This window comes from Cheilinus undulatus, linkage group 11 (assembly GCF_018320785.1).
Source record: "Cheilinus undulatus linkage group 11, ASM1832078v1, whole genome shotgun sequence".
Taxonomy (NCBI): domain Eukaryota; kingdom Metazoa; phylum Chordata; class Actinopteri; order Labriformes; family Labridae; genus Cheilinus; species Cheilinus undulatus.
Window position 1 is genome coordinate 46204657 of NC_054875.1, and position 26646 is coordinate 46231302.

At 37.7% G+C, this 26646-nt stretch overlaps 2 protein-coding genes across 11 annotated transcripts in view; both read right to left on the reverse strand.

Moving 5' to 3' along the window:
* LOC121517796 (tubulin alpha chain-like) overlaps window positions 1-26646 on the reverse strand; it is a 1079624-nt gene that overhangs the window by 809954 nt on the left and 243024 nt on the right. The gene's annotated exons all lie outside the window — the stretch shown is intronic.
* The window catches only part of tpd52l2b (tpd52 like 2b), a 33920-nt gene continuing 7339 nt past the window's right edge, over window positions 66-26646 (reverse strand). Inside the window, exons 2-10 of one of the 10 annotated variants that reach the window (XM_041799840.1) lie at window positions 22918-23075; window positions 21969-22117; window positions 18652-18711; window positions 11261-11308; window positions 7804-7905; window positions 4646-4672; window positions 2962-3003; window positions 1361-1409; window positions 66-1246 (exon numbers count right to left, since the gene is read on the reverse strand). In XM_041799840.1, coding sequence (XP_041655774.1) covers window positions 1163-1246; window positions 1361-1409; window positions 2962-3003; window positions 4646-4672; window positions 7804-7905; window positions 11261-11308; window positions 18652-18711; window positions 21969-22117; window positions 22918-23075 — 719 coding nt within the window. In that variant the 3' untranslated portion in view covers window positions 66-1162. The other 9 variants (XM_041799839.1, XM_041799842.1, XM_041799841.1 and 6 more) reach the window with 9 other exon arrangements.

The window sequence follows — 26646 nt, forward strand, 5'->3', positions numbered from 1 at the left end:
ACCCTCGTGTGCAGACACCCTGGCTCCTAAACTCTTGAGTTTGGGTACACAAACACTCAAGCAGGTTAAATATTTAACATTTTATCTTTTCAAAGCTCAGAATAAGTATGAAGCTTCTCCTTAAATTTAGAAACGTACAGCTTGTAATGCCATTTTATGCTTTTTGTAGTTACCACAATTCACTCAGTGCGTTTACATGCAAACTAAAGTTGAGCTACAGTTAAACTGGACTAGGTCCTTGTCTCAGACTTAGTCCACATGGGGGCCGGTATTTTTAAAACAGGAATTTCTGGCCTTTCATACACATCAAATGAAGCTGAGCGTTAGTTCATGCAGGATATGGTAGTCATACGCCCAGCTGTGATCAGGTGACAGCCAGCTGATCCCAATTATCGCCTCCTACAGCCAATCACAGCTCTATCTCTCAACACAGCGGTGTATTTAAATATGACGTACTTCTCACTAATCCTTGCTTGCATTAACGCTGATGCACCACACTGCAGCTGTCCCTTTATCTTACCAAAGGCAGACAACTTCAGCTATGCTTTGCATTGATGCTCATCTAGTTCCAGGTTGAAGTAGTGCAGAGACTGTCGAGTGTGTGCGGACGCTTAGTCTAGTTGGGATCTGACTGAAGTGTATACATACATGCAAGAGCTGATCAATCTGCAACCACATTACATCGGGTGTTACTAAGACTTTGAGAAATTCCTTTTAGCATGCTTTCAGTTGGACGAAAATGTTTCCATGCAAGTCCAGTTTTACTCTGACTAACGTAATAGTTTGACTTTCTAATAACTGCATGTGAACGCACTGATTGAAACACATTAAAAAGGGATCTAAGGAGAGCAGGAGTAGATTTATTTGGAGTAACAAAAGGGGGGAGGAAGAGGAGGCAGGAGGTGTAAGGTCTGTAACTCCTTTAGACATCAAGAAAACATTTAATCTTTTCCTCAACAGAAGATTGGAGGCAGAGGGAGCAGCAGCTCGTCCAACCACCAGCCCACGAGTCCTTCACCTCCGCCTGCCGGTGTCTGAAGAGGAGGGAGAAGTGGGTGGGTGGCGAGTGGGTGAGGTGGCGATGTGGCGTGGTAACAGTACAGTCTCAGGTCGTGAGGGAGTTGGCAGCGAAGGAGGAGGAAGAGGAGGAGGAGGGATGTGTTCAGAAAGGTGGGTTCTCCTGAGTGGGGGTGGTGTCGGTGGGGGTGACAGCCTCCCCGTTTCCTCTGGGGCCGACGACCTTATACTGAGACAGAGAGGAAACAGAGGGAGTGATTGCTTTCCGTTCATAATTTTCTGACTCATCACATGTTTTATTTCCTGTAGAGGCTCTATGAGTTCTGGTCTACAGCCAGCTCACCTTCAGGTTTCCCATTTTATCCTCAAATGACTTGAAGGTTGGAGAGTTCCTGCAAAGCACAGGGAAAATGTTACAGAGGAAAAAAGGCATGCAATGATAGCATGGTAACCATCCTTAAGTATTTTAATTGTTTTTCTTTATAGCATGCAACTAAGTCCAGGCACATCTAAAAACAAATTGAATAACATGTTAAAGTGCATTTTTTCATGTGATTCACTTCAGAAAATTAAACTTCCATAAAAATAAATATTCATCTCATGAAAAGAGATTTCGAGACCATTTTGTTTTAATCTTGATGATTATGGCTTACAGCTCACAAAAATCCTCTATCTTAAAATATTAAAATATTGTGGAAAAGTCCAATTTGCAAAGGTATCCTGGGCCATTATTCTCTCACTCTGGTTACTGTTGGTCCACTGGTCTTATCAAGTCCAGAATCAACGCCGTTAGTCGCCTATCAGGAGATCCTAGAGAACATGCTTCAATCTGCTGAGAAGCTTTATGGAGATACTCATTTCCTTTTCCAGCAGGACTTGGCACCCATTAACAGTGAGGCCAAAACTACTAAAAACTGTTATTTTTGACCATGGTATTACTGTGTTTACCTGGCAAGCTAACTGGCCTGACTTGAACCCCACAGAGAATCTCTGGAGGAATGTCAAGAGGAAGATGCGAGGAACCAGACGAGCTGAAGGCTGCTATCAGAGCAACCCATACTTCATAACACCCCAGCAGGACCACGGACTGATCGCCTCTATGCCACATTACATAGACACAGCAATTAATGAGTGACAAATGAGCAGAATTTTCCAGAAGGTCAACATTTCTGTTTCATAAATCCCTTTTTGTGGTCTGATGCTTTTTAGTATTCTAATATTTTGGGATAGTATTTTTTTGTGAACTGTAAACCATATTCATCAACACATGAATAAAAAAAGTCTGGAAATATTTAACTTTATACGAGATAAATCTAGAATATAAGGAAGTTTCACTTCTTGAATTAAATCACAGGAAAAACATTCTAATTTTCTGAGATGCCCCTGTATATGCATATCTGCTAGTGAAATGATAAATAAAATGAATAAAAAAAAAAAAAATTTGTGGAGCCTAACACACATAAAACACGTTAAAACTGTCGATTAAGACTTCAGTTCCTTAGAAAAACATGTCAGCATGAAAACTCTGAGGAAGGGGGAATAAGGAATTTTTGTAGAGTTAAAAAGATGAAGAAAAAGATGAAGTAAATTCAGCTTTTCCATTTTATCACTGCAGATAAACACATTAAACAAGTCCAGAGTCAATCACCAATAAAGATTTTCATGGTAAGTTGACAAAGTGTAAAATATGCTTGAGTCAAGTTTCTTTCCATAAACTGTTTCAATTATCAAACAGATTCTACCACAGTGTGTGAGAGGACTAGCAAACATTTGGCTATTTAATTCACCTTTCATTAAACTTTAAATACCTCCTGGTTTATAAATCTGACCATGAAATAAAACACAAATACAACAGTTACCATCATTAGACAGAGCGGTTGTGTGGTTAAACAGTGATTTGTTATATTGACAAGTAAACAGGAGCAGATTTGAGTGTTACTTTACCTCATGGCGGGCATACTTATCGAGTGGCGAATGGAATAGTTGCTACTTTGTAAGCGTTAAAGAGAGGAGACAGAAGTGCAAGTGTTACAAGGCAAGCAAGCAGTGACACACACACACACACACATGTACATACAGGGTAATACAATTAATGCAGCGATTAATGGCTGTTGTATTTAGTTCAAACAAAAAGCTTCATTTCTCAACATGGAGTCAAAACTGCTAAATGATACAAACAAAAAAAGTGTTATGTCTGTTCGCATTTTAACTACTTTTGTGCATTCGAAAGATGAGGATTTTCCCCATTCGTTGCACTGAATTAAAAGGCTGTCAGGATTTTTTCTAAAGAATAGGGGAATAAATCAATAGAGTAAATATACTCCAATCTTTTATATTTCACGTTATATCAGTTTTATGTCATCACATAACGACCAAGTGTTTGTGGGGGAAGACTATGGAAGACGAGCTGATCGCCACGTCCAGCTTTAAGAACAGATGGATTGTGTTTCAGCGAGGTCATATCACGGAAGCCGTCATTCTTAACGACACTACACGGCGCAGGTCCTTACAAATTGAACAAAGTATTGACTGTGATTATGGTTGCATGAGCAGAGACCAGCGGTAGCTTCAACAGGCTTGTGTTTTGACGTTAGCCATTAGCTGCAGTACTAATGCAATGACACCTAACTTGCAGATTCGTCATGTTGTCTGAGTATTTCACTCTGGCATGGCATAACTTGCAAACGACGGTCTAACTCATGTCTAAGTTTGTACTGTCTTTAATGTTTTGGAAGCCAAAATAAGTTCACATATACACTACAAATGCAGCAGAAGTTGCTTTGCTAGGTAGGTACGAGCAACTGGCTCGCTCAGACCGGAAGTCCAATGTGATCTTGTCTAAATAGAGAAGAGGCAAGAGTCAACTGCCAGATGGCGATACCTTCCGCCAACTAGTGGCCAGGGGGTGAAATTACACCACAAACTACCGCACCAACAAAGTGAATTATTAATTAATAAAATATCGATACAGTCTCACACCAGGAAATATGGCGATATTTCAGTGTATCAATTTTTTGTTCCACCCCTACTGTAAACAGCTCCGCAACCCACTTTTGGGTCCCGACCTACCAGTTGAGAACCACTGCTTTAGACTCGCCTCCCTTCTTCTTGGTAGATAACATTAGATGCTACAAGGTCTGCAGGACTGAGTACATTTTGATACTGATCAGATCCAATTTTACTGGAGAAAATAATCTCAAAATTTCTGACAAAAGAACTATAAATAAAATGACTGCAACTGGAAAAGAACACCACTCCACTATTACTATAGGATATGATGTGATGCAGCTTTTTCAGGGAAAACAAACTTCTTACAAAAGTGTTAACCTCTGTTAGTGATGATTAGATCTAAAAACAAGTACAATTCAGGAAATTAAACAATTCCTTGAAGTTAATATAATTTTACAAGCAAAGGGCAGCATGCTAGGCATCCATGTGGTGGGGAATAAAAGGACTAAACTTAAAAGGATCCAAAGTTTCTCTTCTAAAAACCCTCAGAGCATTAACAACAAGAATAACAGCGCTCAGCCCAAGAAAATGTGATATTTTTGCCTCTGTGTAACAAATCTGAGGTCAACATATCATGATATTAAGGTTTAAATTGCTCTAACAGGAATGTTAGTCTTACCTAAAGGAATTAGAGAAAGGTAGAGCTCTGCAGGTCAAACCAAGGCAGCGATTAAAAAAAAAAACAAGGAGAAAGCATAAGCAGAGAGCAGGGGCATCAGGAAGCAAAACACAACTAAAAACAGTCACCACAACACAGAGGGAGATCCAGCTTCATTATTAGCAGAGAAAAGAGAGGCAACAGCATTGAAGATTTAAACAGCACAACCTAAACTGTTCAGTTTTAAGAGGGATGTAGAGGAAACTTGAAACAAGTGAGGAGGACTCAATGCAGCTGTAGAAGAAACATGCAACATGCACAAATGGACACTGCTGTTCGAGGGATGGATGGCATGAGGAGTAAATGAACAAAAAGATGCACACACATTTGTCAGACAATTATACAGATGTTTAAACACTTCCTCATACACACCCATGTATGAGGAGCAAATATGACATATAGGTGGATAAATGGAGGTATTAACACAACTACAGACAGATGTGTAAGTCAACAAGGCGCGACAGATGAGATGTGATGTGAAGGAGTCAGTGGTTCATGCAAATGAGTCATTTCTATCCAAATACATACATTTCCTGTTTTCAGTCCCTTTATCACACATTAAGTTACTTTATTCTGATATGTCAAAAGGTGGCGGTGTGTCCAGAAGGCTTGAAGGTGTGATTTCAGGGATGAAAAGCTGAGTGCATTAAAAGGGATGGTCCAACAGTTTAAAATCCCATAATTCCCCCTGCTAAAATTAGTATGTCATTTTTGCTTTTGTTAGTTTGTTAGCAGGTTTATAGTAATACTGCTGGCAAGATTTTTTTCTTAAACATGAGGAAGACGTAAAACAGACACTGACCAAAACCGAACCACATTCAAACAATTAAAAGTTTCTTCCTTTCTTGGAGATTTTATTGAGAGTGATGCTGCATTTAGAGAGATTTATGACAGACAACAGCTCAGTCTGAGTCATTATTATTTCACTTACATCCTCAGGAGAAGCCAGGTAACAAGCTAAACATCACTGGTTAATATCAGTGTAATTAATGTGAGGCACAGCACTGAAGTAAAACCTCTGTTCTCTCCTCTCAAAGAGTGATGTCTGTAATAACAGCAACATACAGTGAGTGTGCTCGCGTTGCACAGCGTCTCTGTCGGCCTATCTGGTAACTTTAACAAAATCGTTGAGCTGCAATGGATCAACTCAGTTAATCTAGCCCAACACTGCCGGGATTCATTCTATAACACCTTAAACAAATTTTTAAAGGCGTTTTAACTCATGATTCAAAATAGCAGTCTGTGGCTTTTGACAAGGTCAGAGAAGCACCTTTAAACACAGTAGCTCCATACACTCACAAGCACTGCTGGTAAAGCTAGGTTAAATTAACAATGAACATGCTATTTTGGCCGAATCTACACAATAAAACTCTGAATTTGTTGTTTTGTTATGTTTGACGGCTTTTATTGTGAATGCCAACATCAGGAAATGTGGTATTTAGTAGAAGTTTTACACACCTCAGCAGGAGAGAAATGAAACTTGGGACTAATGATCAGACTTGAGTTTCTGTTTTAAGGGGGATTATTACACCTGAATACAAATTCACACCTGTTAACTCCTAATTTTGTAATATTGCAGTATAATACTGTGACTGTAAAGAGCAAAATAAAGAAAGTTCTGTAATATAAACAGTCGGCTATATCTCTCATGCTTGTTATTCATAATTTGATGTTTCTGATGCCCAATAACCTCTAATTAAAAACCAAAATGGACATTTGACTCAATTCAGATTAGGGCTGAACGATTTGGGAAAATAATCCAGTTGCAATTTTTCTACTAAATATTGTGATTATGTTTTGATATGCACCCATTTCTTCAATTTGCATTTTCCAACAAACACAAGCAATTAATCATTCTACATTTTAACAAACATTAGAATAAACTAGGGCTGAAAAAGTTGAAAAAAATATGCTATTGTAATGATTTTGACTCAAATTGGATATGAATTCTTGTATTGAAGGGAGAGATCATTTTTCAGTCATCCTCACATTTAATGAGAAAAATGTACAAACATGAAGAAAGTAGGATTTTTTTGTAGACTATTCTAAAAATAGCACTTCAATAGCTGCATATGTAATGCATAACATTTAAAATTTTTAAACTGGTATTTTGACAGAAATTTCAGGGTTAAAAATTTTTTGCATCTTCTGCAATTTGAAAACTGCTACAGACAAAATTTGCGATTTAATCTAATTTTCGACTAACTGTCCAGCCCTAGTTCAGATAGAAATTAAACCACGTTGAACCATCCCGTGAGGAAGTAAAACAATAATCTAAACTATAAAGCTTTGAAATGTGTAAACAAGTGCTAAAGTTAGTGTTGTAGGCTAATACAGCACTATTAGTTCACCTAAGCAGAGAGAAAGAGCTCAATGGTCAGCACAAGGATCAAAACACAGGGCTACAAGAAAATGAGCAGAGGACAGTGCCAAAACAAAAAAATATTCTACTGATTATGACAATTAGCCTAGTTAAGAGCTTACGTTGGTTTGGATTACAATTGAGCTATTACATTTACACACAGGATGAAGTAAACCTGTTATTAAGGTCTTTATATCTATACTTCTGACAAATCATCAGGAGATTCTTGCACAGAACGAGTTAGATTTGCCTGGATACAGATGCATTTACTGCTCTGCTGTTGTCCATCTCATCGCCACTAATGGAAGAGCTGCATGCCATAAAGCACTGCCTACATCACTACTGACTAACTGGTCGTGTATCTTGATTAAATCTTTTCTAATCATTTTATGTACACTTTAATTCCCTTTATCATAGGACTCTAGAAACAGTATGCATGTGGCACACCTCGTTTAGAAATGTTGAGAGTAAACCAGTGGGCATATCTCAAGATTAACAAAGTTTCTAAAATGAGGATATGATGCTCACACGTAATTGCATGCAAAGTATTCTCTGATTACCATAAACACAATTTTTTGTTGAGGTAAGTGTGTAAACAACAAAATAACAGCCCTCCTATGTCGTTGATTAAGCATATATCTGAGGTATGACATTCTCTGGGGTTTTGGCATATTTCTGTTTTAACACTGTCCACTCTGCTTGATTCTTCTCGCAGCCCTGCCAGATTGTCAGCCATCTTGGCTCAACTTTATCGTACCTCATGTCACCCAGTTTCCTGCTGATGGCCGTGCCCACTGTGGTGAGAGCTGCGCTGGTCTTCTGTCCCGCCTGGGATAGAGTCTCCTGAGTCTTCTTGTATCTGCAGAGAGGAGGGGGTGACGGGGGGTTGGATGGATGGAGAGAAAGGTGGAAACGAGGGATGGACAGAGAACGGTGAAACAAAACAAAACAAAACAAAACAAAACAGGAGAGGACAGATGGTTGGAGAGGAATAAGAAGAAATTGCGGAATGGCAAGAAAGGAGTGAGGAAAAAAGACAATTTACAGTAAAGGAGGGGCGGTAAAACAAAGGAGGGACAGAGGATTGATGTAGGAAAGAAGGGATGAAAGAAATGGGCAGAAAGAAAGAAAACAGATGGTGAAAAGGGAGGAGGAACAACAAAGCAGATGGGTGGGAATGGGGGAGAGAGAGGGGTAAATTAGAGCACAACAAACAAAAACACAAGAGCACACAGTGATTTAAGTAACTGCTCCATTACTCACCAGAATGATGGTTAGTATTCACACAGAGATACAGTCACACAAAACAATAGAAGCCAAGAGGCAAAAACAAAGCCATAAGCACCATGTTTACATTTATATTTGTAATTTTAGAATTTTAAAAACCTGAATTTTGCCATTTTAAAAGTAACAAAAATGAGGAGATTCCTTTTTTTTTAGTGTAAATTGTATCTAGGAAATTTAAACCATTTTTCTCCTTCAACCTCTATAGATAAGCCCATAAAGACCCACTGGTGTCAGTGACAGGTGTGATTCAGCGTGTTCTACTGCAGCTGATGGCTTCAGGTAAGTGTAATTTCATTAGAGTATTATGACAAAATAACTCTAAAATGGACAAACCAGTGCTGTAGTATATGATTTTACAACACAAACAGTTTTATTAGATATGGATTATGTAAATACAATTGTCAGAATAAGAAAAAAGCCTCTGTACAACTCCAGCTCTCCATGTTTTCCTTCCTCATTGTGCACAAAAGCAAAAGTGGGTGTTACGATTTACCTAGCAAGAAATCGACCGTTAAGGGTCAGAATGCTTTGAACAATGGTCACACAAGGAGACAACTTAGTGCTGATACAATGTAGAAGTGGTGATGATAAATGTGAACAGAAAAGTCAGAAAATGTGGGACATTTCCAGTTCCTAACAGAGCCATGAAATGTCAATGTCAGTCCATGAAAAAGCTACACAGAGAGCAAAGCTTTAATCGTGTAACACAGGAAAGTTAGTACATTTACATGCACAGTTAAGCTGAGCCAAAGTTAAAGCTAGATTAGGTCTTTTAACTGAACTACTGTCGTTGTTCCAGTATACAGGGACTGGGGAAGGATCCATTTGCTTATAGAAGCATGTAAGCCTTCACTACAGTAGCTGGCGATGTACCCTTAACTATGGATCTTACACGAGCTAACAAGATCTGTACATCTAACACATGCTCTAATATTGACTCTTGATTTAAATATGATGCAGACTTTCACCCTGAAGCCTGATTTATGCCTCTGCTGCAATCTGCTACAGTTTTGGTCTGTGAAGTCCTGAATCCTACAAGGGTGCACAACCTGAAAAATTTAAGGTCGTATCAGAACAACTCAGACTGCAACCCTGTGACTGCTCAGCTGGCTAACTCCAGTTTACAGTTATGTTTTGTGTTCTCAAAAAGTGAGATAAATGGTATCAAATCGCAATACAACTAGTCAGATCTACTTGCAAACAAACTGAAAATTAACCGGACATGCCAAGTACACCATTTCAAATATTCCCTACATGAGATGTTTCTCATTCATCTCAGAAACTGCCCACTTTAAGTCTTTGGGGAGTGCAGAACACTGGGGGGAAAAATTGGAGGCTGACTGGACTAATGTTCTATCTATCTCATTTGTGGTCCATGGGCCAATCAAAGCAATGAAGCACATGACACAGTAGGCACAAGCAGCTCCAGAGCAGGCTCACTACAGTAGACTTCACAGCTTTTAACTGTTACTGGAGCCAGTCGATGCAATGACCCCTCAGGCAAGTCAGGAGAACAGCTATAACATAATTTCTGCCAAGAAGAGCACTAAGTGTGGCACTTCACTTTGCTCTCCTTATAATTAGAAATGTGGTCCAGTTCTGATAAAATCTGCCACCATACTACAGCTACATCCAAGCTGATCACAACATCAGTCCCAATTGTATATCATCGTGCACTACACCTACACCCTGCATGCAGCTACCGCCTCGTTCTCCTCAAATCACGCTGATTGGTCAAGTCTGTTCTCAGAACTGGCACAACATTTCAGAAAGGAGCTTTGCAAGATGGATCTGCCTGTTGATAGACATTGAATCTGGACAATCCATCAGCTTTGCTACGTTATCTGAATGTAATGAGATGTGCATTTCCTCATCCTTGTCTCAGTGGCTGAACAGGAGCAAAAACTGGTTGATTTATAGGTCAAAGCTTGGTGCAGGAACTGTGAAGCATGCTCAAAACAGTTTGGCAAGCTGGTAGAGGTACATGTGAGAGAGGGAATCAATCTCCACCTGTGTTATCTTGTAGACTTAGCAAGATTTCTGTGCCATGAACGTGAACATGCATGCTTTAGTCACACCAACACAATACTCCAACTTTCTCTAATGGCAGGTAAGTGTGCTGAGTTTTTAAGAAGCACATCAGGAAGTGACTCTCGTTTTTATAATGACTACCATCCCTGTTAATATGCCCCAGAAAATAATGGCCTTTCCTGTCCTGCTAGAATCCATTTACACAAGTGCAATCTTGGCTCTGATGCTGCCTGCGCTGTGTGCTTTAAGGCAAAATAACAGTGCATATTTATATCTTACATATACGTCAGAAAGAGGGAATCATTTAGAAACAAATTAGGATGGCACAATGTGACAGTCTTCCCTCAGTGTTCAGCTGAATTGTTCACATCATATGCAGCAAATGTAGCTGCAGATTGCAGAGACATGCACTTAGAGAGAAACCCGCTTAAATACACCCAAACAGGCAGAAATAAACACTCTCTTGCCGTCTGTTAGAAAGCACACACAACAAACGCACATGTAAAAATCTTAGAAAAGCCAACAAGACCAACTTTTAACACACATGAAGCATCAGAAGGCAAAAGAGCCCAAGTTACCACTCCCAAACTGTAGGAAAACTTGTTATACATTTGAATAATTTTTGCAACGCTTATTCACTGTCTAGTTCCAGCACCTATTAAACTAAAGTAGGACAAAAAGGCTTTAATTCTAAAGTAGAAAAATGACTGTAAACCAAACAGCCACAACAATACAGAAGTATTTCACCACCCTCACCATCACAACAGCAAACAGAAAACAGGAAAAATGCTGGACAGTAGAAAAAGAAAATTATGATGGAAACACTAACTGAAAAGAAACCTTATCTTATCTATAAAAACAAAACAAGAACACAAAAGAGAAAGGGGTCAACTCACGCTTCAGAGCGGGTAATGTCATCCAAAGTGGCTGAGGCAGACAGATATCTAAAGACACAACAGCAGGATAATGACACAAGGGGAGACACAGTACACAACACATTCTAGAAACTTCTTCACCAAACCCTAATGTGGTTTAACAGACCATATTAGGAAGGTTTGGTGGATGGGAGGTTGGATATTAAGGACTAAATGCAGTGAAAACAAAACTGGTGAGGATTTTTCAAACAGGTGGTGCACATAAGAAACAACAGCATTAATAACACAACAAACACAAAGGCAAACTTTAATAGTAAAACCAAACTATTAGGGCAGAAAATCTACAGTTTCCTCATGACATGCTATACTAATACGAATCCTTAGACAAAAACATATTTTACCATCTCACAAAGACTCAGAAACAATACCATTCCAATATTATTCAATTTAGAGGCCTGTGATCAATATCAGACGATATTATTTTGCATATAATGCAACCAGAGACATTTTTCATAAAATAAAAACTGATTTTGATGCATTAAAAATTGCATTTCTAATAAAAATGTCCTTTTAAAGGGGAAAGAAAATGACTTATCTCAGAATGAAATGCCTAAATTTTTCATGTTTTAAAAGCTTTGATATCTAATTATTTAACCATAAGGGCCCTTATTATGGAGGCCCATGTGAACAAGGAAAACAGTCAAGCAATTATAAAACAAAAAATAAAACCAATAAGTCAGGCTTATGAAATAGCAAGTACAATTACGGAATAAAAGGTCAAAACCAAAACTAAGATCTAAATCATGAAAAACATATAAATGAAGAGATAGGCTGTCAAGATTATGAAAAAGTTAGTTGAAATTTGGAGCTATAAACTCATTATGAGACTAAAAAGTCAAAATAACAATACATATAGTAAACAATTTGAAAAAGTAACCCATAATTGTTAGATAAAGTCAAATCTATGGGATAAAAATCCAAGTTATGGTATGGCCACAATTGAAAAAAGTGGAAATTATGAAAAAAAAAAGTTATCACTAGTTAAAGAGTCAAAATCAGGCGTGGAAAAGACAGAGTCCTATTTAAGAGGGCAAAAATAGTTACCAATTAAGTAATTTAGTTATAAAAGTTATCAAATTAAAGGGGAAATTACTAAACAAATTCAAAAGTAGTTGTACACTTATTCATAAAAAGTACAAATTATGAAATAGTAAGCAATTATTTTGAGATAGAAAAAATTCAAAGTCATGAGATAAAAAGTCAAAATGATGAAAGCATTCATGATGAGATGTAAAGTCCATAATATGAGATACAAAATTATCAAAACATAAAAAGGTCAAAATTATGAGACAGAAATTGATTTTAAATGAGTAAATCATAATTATGAAAATAAATTTCAACATATTAGATGGTCAAAATTATGTGATGAAAAAAAATCTATATTATTATACAGAAATTAAAATATCTAGACAAAAAATCCCAATGATGTATCCTTAAGCCAAAACTAAATGACAAAAGTCAGAATGAGTCAAAGGAATAATTATGAGAAAAAAATAAATACAAGATTAAAAAGTCACATTTTTTAATCCGGGTGTGCAAACATGCACTATGAATAGTGAACATCTCTGTACCCTACACGCCTGAGTTTGCCTGCTGCTGTGATGCATCAGCACTGTAATATTTGACTTTTTAAATGCAACAACTTTCACCTTTCACCATCACTGTTATCTTGATGCAGTCTTGTGTCTACTTTTTTCTGTTCTTTTAAATGCATCTACACACAAGGACTACTTGTGTTTCTGCACTGTTTTAACCTCCAAACTTTCTGTAGTTGTTTAAAAGCAGTCAGTTTGTCTGACATTATCAGATTTTAACATCATATCTCTGACACACTGATGCAGTGAAGTAAAGTATCCTTGAATTTCCCTTGAGATTAATAAAGTATCTATCTATCCATCCATCCATGTATCCATCTATGTATCCATCTCTCCCCATCTATCTATAAGTTGTTCATAAGAACACGTGAGAGAAGAGAAAAATAGAGAGCTTCTGTCCTGCTTAGATCCTTGAGCAGCAAATATTTATATTATTATGATAAACTTAACATGGGTTGCTGGACCACAATAAAAGCATGAAGCAGGAATGCTACAGAGGACTTTTTGGTTTTGTTTCGGGTTTATTTGCTTTTTTGTGTTAGGTTCTCTTTTGCAATGGCTTCTTTGTTTTGTTCTACTCTGCTTTCGTTAGTATGTCTAAGCTCTTCTTTCTGCTCCTACGCACATCGTCTCGTGATTGATCAAGTTTTAAATAAGGATGCAAGATACTGGATTCATGCTGTCAATATGCCAATAATTACAAATTAATTTTAGCCGATACAGATATATATATCTAAATGTAGTTAAGGCCCAAAACTTCAGTTTGTAAAGCACACTTTATTGGTTCATATTTACAGCTGATACGGCAGCTTTTTAGAGTAAAAATATTGGTTGTAAACATCAGCAGAAATGTTCATATTTGCAGGTACCAATATCATGCTGATGACATGGGGGAACCCAGGTTTTAAACTTTTCAATACTACTGATGACTGTAATATCAGATTGTATTGTTTAAAAAAAAAAACATGGCATGCTATTAACCGAAGGATTTTAAAATTTTGTCAACCTTCTGTATTAAGTTCTGACCTTTGTGATGTGATTTCTGTGAGCAATCATATCACATTAACACTGATTTAGTGCATAGCCCTCCGGAAAGAGAGAAGTGATGCTTTGACCCAGGTCTAATACTGTTACAGTAAGAGGAGACAGCTCTGCTTCACAAGGCCAGCCTGTACACTGACTAACATCAGCACAATGCTGCTGACTGAACAGCACAGTGACTTCATACAGAGCGCTGTCTGTCCATTCACCACTTCACTGTCTGACTGCTGCAGAGAAACACAGTCATTCAAACAGAAACAGGAGTTAGTCTGCCTTTATTTAGGATTTTGCTTCTTCTCTCCCTTCTTTGACTACAATATTTTTGATCACATGCTGACAAAACAACTATTTTCTTTGATTCTTGTTGTCATGCCAATGAAGTACACTTACTGAGTGCAACAAATGACTAACTCTCCACGCACTCTAGTTTTCATGGCAACACGTTTCGAGTCTTTGTGCCGCCGATGTATTCATAATTCATAACCCATTTACTTCATTGTTTGGTTGAATCACTCTGCGTGCTCTTCATACCCTCTCTCTCCCTCTCTCTCTCACATTCCTCTCTTTCCTCCCACTTTGTTTTGCAGCAGCATGTCAGAGCTGCCTGTCTGGTCGCCAGGCACGACCAGGGCACATGCATACTATCTGTGAGAGCATGTGGGACAGACACTCACACATGCCTTTCCTGTACTGTACATGGCATTGTGTGTGTGCACATGTAGGCCTAAACCAGGAATAACACGCCTGTCTGCTATTGTTTCTGCCTCTGTAAGCAAATATTCCAATAATCCACATTTATTCAGTGCTGTGTGGGAGAACACAGAGCTGGGAATCCAAGACAGCCAGTGTGAGAAATGCATGTGTGCATCTATTTCTGTTTCAAAAGGAGAACAAAAACTACATATGGTGACCAGAGTGACTGCTTCTGCTGGTGAGGGAGTGTAAAAGTGGAGAACAGCGTATGCAGACTTCATCCTGTCAGCGAGGTATCTGAGAGAGCTTGTCAATCCAGTTCATTTCAGGAGCAGCCACATGGAAAATTCCATTAGCTTCAGACCTAACAGCAGCACAGTGGTGGAAACAGGCAGTAATATTCATGGGTTTTCTTGCCAACTGCAGAAATCAGAACTATCTTAAAACTTTCTACCCCGAACAAAGTCCTGGGGAAACTTTGCCAACACAGATACTTAACAAAATGTCAGGGAAAACAGAAAGAAATGCTTCCTTTTTGTAAAACCAGGAAGGTCTGGGTTTAGCTCAAAACTTTTTTACCTGATGAACTAAATGCTAAGGTTGGGTGGTGATATGGTTTCCTGTGGTGCTAAAAAACAGCCAGGATATCCCTTTAATTACTGTCAGGAAAAAGATCAGCTGTGGTTTGAGCGTGTGTAAAATGACATACGCCTAATTTGTCAAATAACACACCTGGGTTAGTCCTCGAACAATAAAAAAATAATGCAGAATTTGTGGCACAGTTGTAGCTGCTCCTAAAGGCAGCGAAACTAATCTATTAATTTGAAATTCATGCACAGATGCAGATGTTTTAAAACAGTAATTGTGCTTAATAATCCTGATCTCAATATCAATATAAGGCAGAATCAGGATAATGATTTTGGCACCCCAGCAATTTTTCTTTCTTCCAGTGTCATGTAGCCCTATTTCATTTAATCAATAACAACGGTCTTCCAGGCTTAAATCCTGTGTAATAAGTATCTTTAGAGGTTTCTAAGTTCTTAAGTCTGACTTGATTCATTAATGACCAATATTCCACTGAGTCCAACGAAAAACAAATAAACAGGCTTTCCTAAGAAAATAATAGTAAGGTGCCACATAACCACTGACCAGCATGATCTTACTTTCACCAAGTCTCGTCTTTTTATCTTCTATCTGTTACTACACAAAACACTTCATGTCTAAGACAATATTTCTGTGATTTAAAAGCTCAAGAACAGCATCAGACAATAGTGTTGGTTGTTTTTAACACAGTCATGCGAGAGGGCTAAAAATATGAAAGACAGGTTGATTTTGAGGAGGAAGCAGAGAGGAGGACGTGTGTCATCAGTTTTAGACAGAGGAAGAGACGTCGTCTGACCTCCAGGGAGAGGAAATAAAAGAGGCAGGGATACTGAGAGGACAGCTGTGCAAACAGAAAACTGAAGAGAAACTTAAAAAACTAATAGAAAATACAACAATTACAAGTCTGTGCATTAAATTAGGGTTCAAAATGTTTGTTTCTTTAACACTTCTCGTTGCCATGTGCTTTAGATGATACAATATCTTTATTTTTTTATTTATTTATTTTTTTACATTTGATGTTGAAGCACAGCTAAATAGAGATTAAACAGTGTTACAGAGGGAGTGCTGCCAGTTACAAATGACGCAGTGATTCAGACATGTAAGTTGTTATTTTCTCATTTCCCCCCCAAAGGTTTAAGCTCAAAGGAACTCAAAAACATGCCAGCGCCCCCACAAAAATTTAGAGGATGGTGCAACATTTTGTTGATTGCTGTTGAAGTCCCGCTCTGTGTTTCTGCCCCCCTGGCAAGCCTGCAAACTGTCTAACTCACTGGTGGTCAAACATGTTTTACTAGGTCCCTTTATCATGCCATTAAAACAAGGGGGTTAAAAAGTTCCTGTTGTAGACAGATGGAGCACAGAAGAGAACTATCTCCTGGTCCCTAAAAGATTTCATGAACATCCTAAATTAAAAAAAAAAAAAAAAAGGAGTCACAGAGAGACAACAGAACCATTGCATGCCATTCTTCTAGGCTGTTAATGATAACATAAATCTGATACTTAGCGCATGGCTCTTAAGCCACATGTGGCTCTTTTGTGATGATTTGTGGCTCTTTAATGTCTTAATTTGAAATATTATACCCCCAGCAAAAACAGGGAAACTTTAACCTTAGAAATTATCCATTGCAGGTCATATTAATCAGTTTGTTTCCCACACTTTTAGCCAATTTTTGCCACTTTTATCCTGCTTTTTGCCATTTGCAATTTTTCCCCTTAATTGTCATTAAATGCCACTTTTTCTCATTTTTTACACTACTTTGCTTTTTTGCTACATTTTTTGCCACTTTTTGACCATTTTTTCCAACCACCCATAACTTATTGTTTCATTTTTTTACCCATTTTTGCCACTTTTTGGTAATGTTTTGCCACCTTTAATTTCTTTCTATTGCCACTTTAACCCATTTTTGCCACTTTACACCACTTATATTGTGGCTCTTGCAAAGATATTTTTCAACAGTTTGGCTCTTTGGTTGGGCAGGGTTGAGTAACACTGACTTAAATATTTAATTTGCATTTTTTAGGAAAATAATATTTATTTTGCTTTTCATTACCAATAACAGTGTGCCTTTCTAACATGTAGACTGTAAGATATAAATAACTGAATTTACCAGTGTCAGGTACCCTGGGGGTCATTTTTGTTGCCATTGTATCAAAACAGATCAATATAATTTGATTTTTACTAGTTTTTATATCAAAAAACTAATTCCTGAATCATGACAACTGTAGTATAAACAAGAAGAAAAAAATCTGTTTATCAAAGTCCAAACGTTAGCCTTGTAGTGAAGCTTTTTTGAAAGAAATCCTGCCATGTTTGAAAAATACAACCGCAGTGTATGCGACTATAGCACCACCTCTCATCTTAAACAGGTAAAGGGTGAGTCACCCTCCTCAGAGACAAACACACTTCAGCGCATCAAGAATGTAACTCCATCTGTGACTGCCGAATTATGAAATCCTTTAGCAAAATCCCTGCTACGTGCTACAAGCCATGCCACATACTGTATTCAATAACTGACAGTAGCAAGAGTGCAAATTCTGAATAAGTCTGTCAAAAGTTTTGACATGTTTTGGAATAAAAGCTCCATTATCTTATCATCACTGGCTCAAAATGTACTGCTGCCTTAATAAACTTCAGCTCTTCAGACACATTTCTTACCAAAGCTACGATGAGCCAGAGAGGAGGAGCAATGTCTGAATTGCACAAATACTTTAGCATTGACCTCTATAAGCAATTTAGCCAGTGTTCTAGAGTCTCCCTACAATTTGTGGTCATTAAAAACATGAAACAACCTGATTTTGGGTGCCAGTGACTTCTATTTCTGTTGCTGTGGTATAAAAACAACCTATATTGTTGGATTTTCACTTCAAACATATTTAAGTTTACAAATCCTCCAGAACAGGGTAAAAAAATCCTCAAACACGTGCTCACTTAATAATCAATAAAAATACATCTAAGATAGACTGGTAAGAATTTAAGCCTTACAGCATATATTTTCAAAACTTTTAGCTGTTATATTTGAAATAGTTTCCCTTTCATTAGGCAAAGTAGTCACGAGCGCTTTCAAGGTTCTTTTACCAGCATTTTCCAGCCTCTCAAAGCTTTTCAAACTTTTTGGCTTAGATATTACTGTGAATTTAAATAACAATATGTTGAAAATAACTGAATGCAATGCAAGTTCAAGCATATTCACAACCATGAATTCGTCTTTTTCCAAACATTGAAGAAGTTCTGGTAGAGATGGGGGTGTGTTCTCCAAGCAGACACAAAGTTAAACACCGACGTTCTCAAACATGGTTAGAAGGTGAGAGCAGGGAAGCATTGAGAGTGAGTGAGAGTCAGGAGGAGCGTGAGAGAGCAAACACAGCGGGCACTCCAACATCATGAGCGGTGAGCGAGCAGCAAACAGTGCATGAACTCACAGATCTGAACCGGTAACTTTCTCATTCCACTCGCCCAGTTTCTCAGAGGTTCTCACATAGCTAGAAACAGAGACACCAGGGTGTTACAGCAAGGAGGTAAAGCAAGGAGAAAGCCAGGGTTAAAACACTAAGAAAAGAATATCTGTACTGTTCTTACTTTAAAAATGAAAAGTACAACCTTTCATTTATAGTTTTACTAATGACAGTGGACCTGAAACTCACCAAAATGGCACTATTGGTCATTTTTGAGGCATATGTATCCTGATCATCAAGAAACAAGTTCAACTAAACTGCCTTGATCACAAAGCAGCATTATCACTACCTGCAGAATCAGGACTTCATCAACTATAAAAACAGATTCATATGCATGCATCGCAAAATCTACACCACAGACTACACTGTAGATCCACGTAGCTCTGAACCCTATGCAGAAGGCAATGATTGTCGCAGATGTGCATATACATCTCTGTCTTTCTCAGTTTTGATTTTGGCAAAAAAAATGTTAACTAAAAAAGCTGTATTAAATATTATTAATATAATATCAAAAATTCGCAACAGCTTCATAATGCAGCGGAGTTAATGTCCTGAGACTTACTGCTTTTCTTTTAATAGACTATTTGCACTTTAGCCTCCTAAATAGGCTTAAGATTTTTATACTTGTGTCCATTAATTCCCATGAATGAATATGTGTAATAAATCGTCTTATTGTGTTATTCAGTTGTCCTTGCTGTAGCATACTATTTATTGCTCCTTGGGAGGTTTTTGTACTGCTCTGTAGAAATGAAGCAAAAGGATGTTACTGACTGGATAAGGATGCTTTTCGTGCTTCTTTTATCAGGTTATGCTGCCACCTGTAGGAGCTCCCGGTGAACTATGCAGTTAAGTGGACTGATCAACTGCCAAACCAGCTACTATGACAACACAAAAACCTGTTGTACTGGCTGATTTCACTCACAGATAACAGCAGAAAAAAAATCATCCAGGCATCCCTGGAATTTATAACTGCTTTCATTCTTTCATAATCAAAATAAACAAAAACGTAGCCCTGTAGTACAGTAATTATCTCCTTTAACTGGAAAACTTCACTAATTAATTTTAGTGTTTTAATTTTGCTGACAAGTTTGTGCTCATTAAGACTCCTTTATTAAATAAAAACCTCCTGTTGCTCCACTAATCACCTGCAATAATGCCTTCTTCAATCTGCCAGCAAACACGATAATGTTAAAGCATGTTGTTGAATGTCAAAAGGAGGAAGTACTGATGAAAAATCAAAGAAAACACCAGAGAAATTTGTTCTCAAGCTGTGACAACCTTGATTAATAATAATCATTACAGCACTTTCAGAAACATGATTTTTTAGATCTTCCTCTTGACTTTTAAAGTCCAGTTAAGACCCCTCAGTTTTATCTCTTTTAAAGGTTTTATATCACAAACCTCTTTAGATAATAGGCTAAAGCCGTTAAAGGCCCGTATGTGTCACCGCAGGGTGAGTCATTGTGTGACTGGTTCTTTCTGATAACACTGTTACTATCAGACAAAGTCTTCAGGAAGTGCTGATTCATCTCACTCGTCACCAAAGTCATGGGTGGTACACTGCTGAGATCGTCGTGGCTTACAGGGGCTACATGGGAATTTTTCTTGAATTTCCCTTAGGATTAATAAAGTATCTATGTATCTATGTATCTATCTATCTATCTACTTTGAGAAATAAGCTCATAAGTGTGAGGCCATTTTCAGAATGCCTTTCTTCTTTTAATATGGAGTAATTTCTTATCCTTTGTTATTTTATTATTGCTGTAACATTAAATCTATCCTTGGTGTTTAACCAGTATTTAATTTTTCCTTTAGCATTTTAGATAAACATTTAAGTCCATGATGACAGTAATGACAAATAATTCTACCCAGTTTACTGATCAGTGCATCAAAATAAGTCAGAAATGTCATTTCTGTGGGTGTCTTTTAGATTGATTTATTTCAGTGCTGCACTGCTACACCAGTATGGTCTGAAACCATGACCTAGATCCAGCAGAAGGTTTCAAAGGGCTTATTCTGTCAACTACGCTGTTTAACACTGCTTTATGTTAAATATGCAGGAGTGCATGTACAAAATGACCCACTGTTGTCATAATTTGACAACATTTACACTTTTCAGGAGTTCAGGTTTAAGAGCTTTCTTTGTCTAAATAACCATTCTTTGTTATACTTTTATTTTGTAATTTATACTTTTCTAAGCAAAGGAATCATCATCTCCTCCCCTGTGAAGCAAAAACTCAAAACTCAGGTGATGATTGTGAATGTGCATATTTTTGGGTGGTGTCTGGTCAATTTGCACAATCTACCAGCCACAGTCTCACAGAGGGATTTTGTAAAAGCATAACATGAGCCCCTGTATTCCAACCAACTTTATAAGCAAAGCTGAGCAGACCTACAGGATCACTGATCAAAGAACTCCTCCTCCCTGTGCCAGAGCTGCTGTCTAATGTTTACAGGTGGCTGTGTGCTGGGAAAGTTCAACTCAGCATCATCTGAGAGTAGTTCTCCTCTGCAACTAGTACATCTGCTAAAAGTGTGTCTGAACCAATGTCTTGCTTGTCTTGACTCTAAGATAGTTAAACAGGGCTGAAATTTCTGCACAAGACATCATTCATGCACAAAATATTAAATTCCAGAGAGTCTGAAACTAATGCAAGAAATGTAGTATGAATTTACAGTGCCCTGTAGATAGGACAGCAAATGCTTGCATGGTCGAGTACGGGAGAGATCAGTTGAAAATGAGCGATGGTTTGGATAATTTGTGCACCAACTCTCTCTTATTTAACAGCCTATGACCTGAGCATTGGTTATTACATTACACCATATTAAGTTATGCTTCTTTTTAGACTAAAGTGGCTGCTAGATCTTTGAACCCACTGGTCACAGTGGCAGGCAGACATAAGAGTTTCCAGCCCTGGTGTAGAAGTTTCCATTGTTGCATTAGCTTTAATAAAATTAAATTTTTTTAACTCAATGGCAGCAACACTTTATTTAAAATAGATGTTGAAAGTAAAAAAAAGAACACAAAGAAATATTGTCTTGCACAGAGACTACTCCAGTAGAATATGTGAGACAGCATGAACTGATGATTAGGCTTTTACTAACCCATTATAAATCCATCCTCTTCTTTATATGCAACCATGATAAAGCAAAACGTTAAGTGTACATTTTTGAAAACCACTAAACAGTTTGATAAAATGATTGAAATATTTTAAAAAATCTACTTTGAGTGCATTTTTGACCCATGATAATAGCTAAAATGATTCAGTATGATCTGTACTTACGCGTTGGAGGTCTGTACGTCTTGCCAGCTCTTGGTGAGGTTCTGCCTGAGTTCGTTGAGCGGGCTGAGGCCGAGTTTCCTCTTCAGCTCTGTTGCGTGTCTCTCTTTGGCTGAAAGAACTTGACGCAGGGTGTTGATCTCCTCCTCAACCTGAAACACAACAGAACCGTAACACAGAGTTTTAGGTTTAATACTCTTCTTCAGCTACACCTTCCTGATGTGCTTTTGGTGCATGCAAACTTCGACTGTTACTAGTTTTAAAAATGTTTTACTTTTCCTTTGATTCTTAGCTTCTTTCATTGGCTTTTATTTTTTGAAAGTCTTATACATGGGAATAAATTTACTCGCTGCAGACCTAAAAAACAAGCAAAACAACGTGTAAAGTTTCAAGGACAATCAAACTAATATAAAGCAAAGTTTGTGAGCAGCATTGAAAGAAAAAGCCTTCTCTTTAAAAGCCTAGGTTTTGGGGGGGCTTTTCTGCCTCTATTTATTAGGACAGCAGACAACAGAAGAGAAAGGAGCCAGAACCCAGGCCAGCCGCCTCAAGGATATAAGCTTCTTAGACATGAATCATCTCCTTCCTTCTCACTAAACATATAAAAAATACCAATATGTGGATAAAAAACATTTCATATTGAGCTTTGAGAAACAACAGATGCCTGTTCTGCTACTTTTGAACAAACAAACCAAAACACATCTGGATCTATCAAGATTATTATCAACAGATGAATTTTGCAGCCCTAAAGTTGGGTGGTTACATGTTAACACACCGTGGATTCAGATTTCTGTCAAACCTCAGAAAACTCGTGTTGTGTATAAACACTGCTGACAAAAGCCTCTGGGAGCACAGATTAGAGCTTGTGATTTTCTACTGTAAACACAAAAATCATACAGCTACTGCAGCCTGCATTAAAACACCTGGGGATGTTTAAATGTTTGACTCATACCTTTGTGAGCTCGATGCGAAGCTCCTCAGCCTCTTCCTCTGTCAGACCGGGTGGGAGAGGGTTGGCTGAGTTCCCCACCGCTCCCTCCACTGGCACGTCGGACAGGCTGTCTGAATGATCCACGCCAAGGCCCTTGTTAGGAGAGTTCAGGTTGATATCTGGAACAACGGCACAGAAAAGAAAGAATAAAGAACGTTAATGGGAAAGTGAGATGCAGGGGGCAGCAGCAGGGTAAACAACACTCTCAGATCAGCTGAAGTGCTAAAAGCTCAGAGTGGTTCACTTTAATGATGCCTTTTAGTATCTGTTTCACACAAGCACTAACTGAAGCCAGGAGAGGGCTTGTGTTTCCAGCAGGAGATATCAACAGGAAAAGAAAGTGGCAATTAGAGGAGCCACAAGTTGAAATGCACTCAGAGAGAGTAATGCAAGAACTGCTTTGTCTGAGAACCATTTGGTCTTTAAGAAAACAGGAAAACAGAAGAGGAGGAGCAGAAAATATGACAATGATTATTTCTGCTTGTTTGCATGAAATATTTACTTATTCATGTCATTAGCTCAATGCTGGTCTTTACATGACAATCTAGTTTCTACAGTTTAAGAAAATCTAAGGAATGTTAAATGTATGGCTGCATGTCCTTTGGGGGTTTCCATACATTTTCTTTAAATTAACAAGATATGTCTCAGACTTAAGGTGCAATTTTTGTACAATTATTTTAAATCTTATTTGATTCCTCCCCTGATTGTCTTTCAGCAAAAGCTTGAGGATCAGGAACAGATAAAGACAGTTTTGACAGAGTTTTTGTTTCTGATTTTATGGGACTTATCCTAAAACAAGCTGAGCATCCAAAATGCTGAGCTAACAGTAAGAGGAGCTCAGCTTGCAACCCCACTTCACATAGTGATTCCAGAGAAGAGCAGCAGAAAATACTGCTTTTTTAAAGACCATTTTAATTGGCATGTTCCTGATTTTATTGATCTTTGTTCTAATTTAGGTGAAAGCAAATAAGTAAGGTGTGTCAAAGGTAACATCCCTGACCCTTTCAATATTGTTAATAAGCAAGAATTGCTTTACTGATGTGTATCATATTTAAAGGATGATTTATGACAGTCTCTGATGACAAATCTCTCATGGACAAACATGAACCAAACTGCACCAAAGTTTTAAAGGAAAATGCATATCCTCAGTCCTATTTTTCACCAAAAACTGCTGTGAGGGAAAAAGTGAAAGCCAAAATATGGTTCTAAAATACTGCAAACATATTTGTGCAATTTATGCTGAGGTTTTTTATCATAACTTTATTTTTTTCCTATTTTCCAACAACATAAACAGCTCGTTGACATTTTCAGTGGCACATCAACATAAACACAAACATTTTCAGGGACATTTCAGGCATTCTTCTCAGTCTTACATAGTCTAGTTATTCATTTGTATCACTTTCAATGTACATAGTCCATTTCCTCCAGATCTTTTCATGTTCATTTCCTTTAAATTTTAGTTGATGTGTCAACTTTACCATTACATAGATATCCTGTATGATCTCGAACCATTGTTCTTTCTTTGGAGATTCAGCTTTGTACCAGTTTCTTGTTATAGCTTTATTCCTAGCCACCATTAGGAATTTGAACAAGTACTGATCACTTTTTCCCACAGTTTCTCCAATGCTTCCAAGGTACATAACAGCATAACTATCTGGGATTATTTATGCTGAGGTTTGGTTTTATCTTATGCTGTGTGTAACCGTGAACAACAATCAAAGCCCATCCAGCTCCTGAAAGAAAGGCTCACATATTTAATTTTTCTTTCTGCATTCTATGGTTTGTTTTCCATCACACCAGTGACATTAACCAGTAAGAGTACAGAGATCTGTGGGTGCACAAAGCTACAAGCATAAAAGCAAAAGAAGAATGATGGATTTGGTGGTGTAAGATGAAAGTACGAGACGGAGGAAGTTAATCAAGCTCTGACATCATCCCTGCCTGATGTGTCGAAGGGCAACCACAACAGGCTACAAAAAAGTTGTCTAATCATTGGATAGACAAATGAATACCGTACAGCAGGGTTGGAATTTAACCTTTTCATCTACCTGCCACTGTAGCTGGTGGATTCAAAAAATCTACCAGCCACAAACATTTCAGCCATTCTATTTCAATCAGCATCATTATATAATAAGATGTAATAAAATAATAAAAGCTTTTAATATTAAAGTTATACAGTATCTAATACTAGAGAGTTGGTGCATGAATGATCCAAACTGTTGCTCATTTTAAACCCTCATTGTCCTGTATTTAACAATGCAAATGTGCTTCCTACAAGGTGCTGTAAATTCATTTTCCTTCAGAATGAGTGTTAGACTTGCTAGAATTTAAGATTTTGCGTGTGATTTCTGCAGTCTGTCAAAACTCGGGCTTTGTTTAACTACCTGGGACATGAGACAAGCAAGACATCGGTTGAAGCACACCTTTAGCAAATACCATTTGCAGTGGAGAGTAGGGCTGGGCAATTAATCGCAAATTAGATTAAATCACAATATAGCATGTGACAATTTGCAAGTCACAGAAGTTGATATATTTCTTTAACTTGAAATGTGTCAAAATACCAGTTTTATAAATCATTTTTGCAAAGATTTTATGCACATTATGCAAACATTCAAGTGTCATTTTTTTTAATCGTGGTTTACAAAAATCCTCCTTTTCCTATTTTATGTAGGCTTTTCTTCATCAAAATGAGTGACACAAAAATGATAATTCCCTTAAACAAAGCAAATGACATCACATTTTCAATATGAGCAAAAATAGTTAGCTCATTCTAAATAAAACTGATGAAGCCTAGCGTTACTTCATGAAAGTCATACCTCAGCTGGCCAGCCTCACCTCCCCCACCCCAGCCACCTCCTTTGTAGCTTAAAGCTTGTTGCACCCACATATCCAGGTCTATGCTACTATGTATTAATTGCTTCTGAAGTAATTTCATTGTTTTAAATGCACATGGTCTTATTTATGGAATTATTTCTTGCTTGAATTTGTTGAAAAATACACAAGATTGACCTAAGAATAATCGTATATTAAATCACAATCGCAATATAAGGGGAAAAAAATTGCAATTAGATTATTTTTGCACATCGTTTAGCCCTAGTGATACCGATTTAAACCATTACAGCACACAGCCACCAGTAAACATTGGACCAGACACTGCTCAAACGTCCCCGCATTTGGCATGTGGCAGGTGCTAATTCCCCACCCTGCAGTGTGTACAGAAAATAAAATGTCTTTGTTTAGAGTCTTCTTTGTGTGTGCCATTTAGTCCAACCCTGCTTTCTTCCAACACCATCACGTCAGCCATGATGAATAGACGGCACAACTGTGTAGTTGTGTCTGTTGGTGAAGTTGTAGCATGAGTTTATGGCTCTGTGATTGCTTAATCTGAAATAGTGAACACTGTAATACACGAGAGGATCAGGTAAAGTGTGGTAGTTTGTTTACAATCTTCGTTCATTAAAAACAAGAAATTTACCTAAATATTGTGTGCCTAGGGCTTGTATTTCTGGTGCAATGGTATCAAATCAGGTATTATCCATTAAACAACTGAATCCTAATTATGATTCTGATGACCAGTGGTAATTTTATTGAGTCTTTCCTAATCCCTGTCTTGTTGTCACTTTATGTCACCTCTTCTTGTCAGTGTTTTAATGTCTGTGCTACATGCCTGGGCTTTCTTCAAATTTCTTT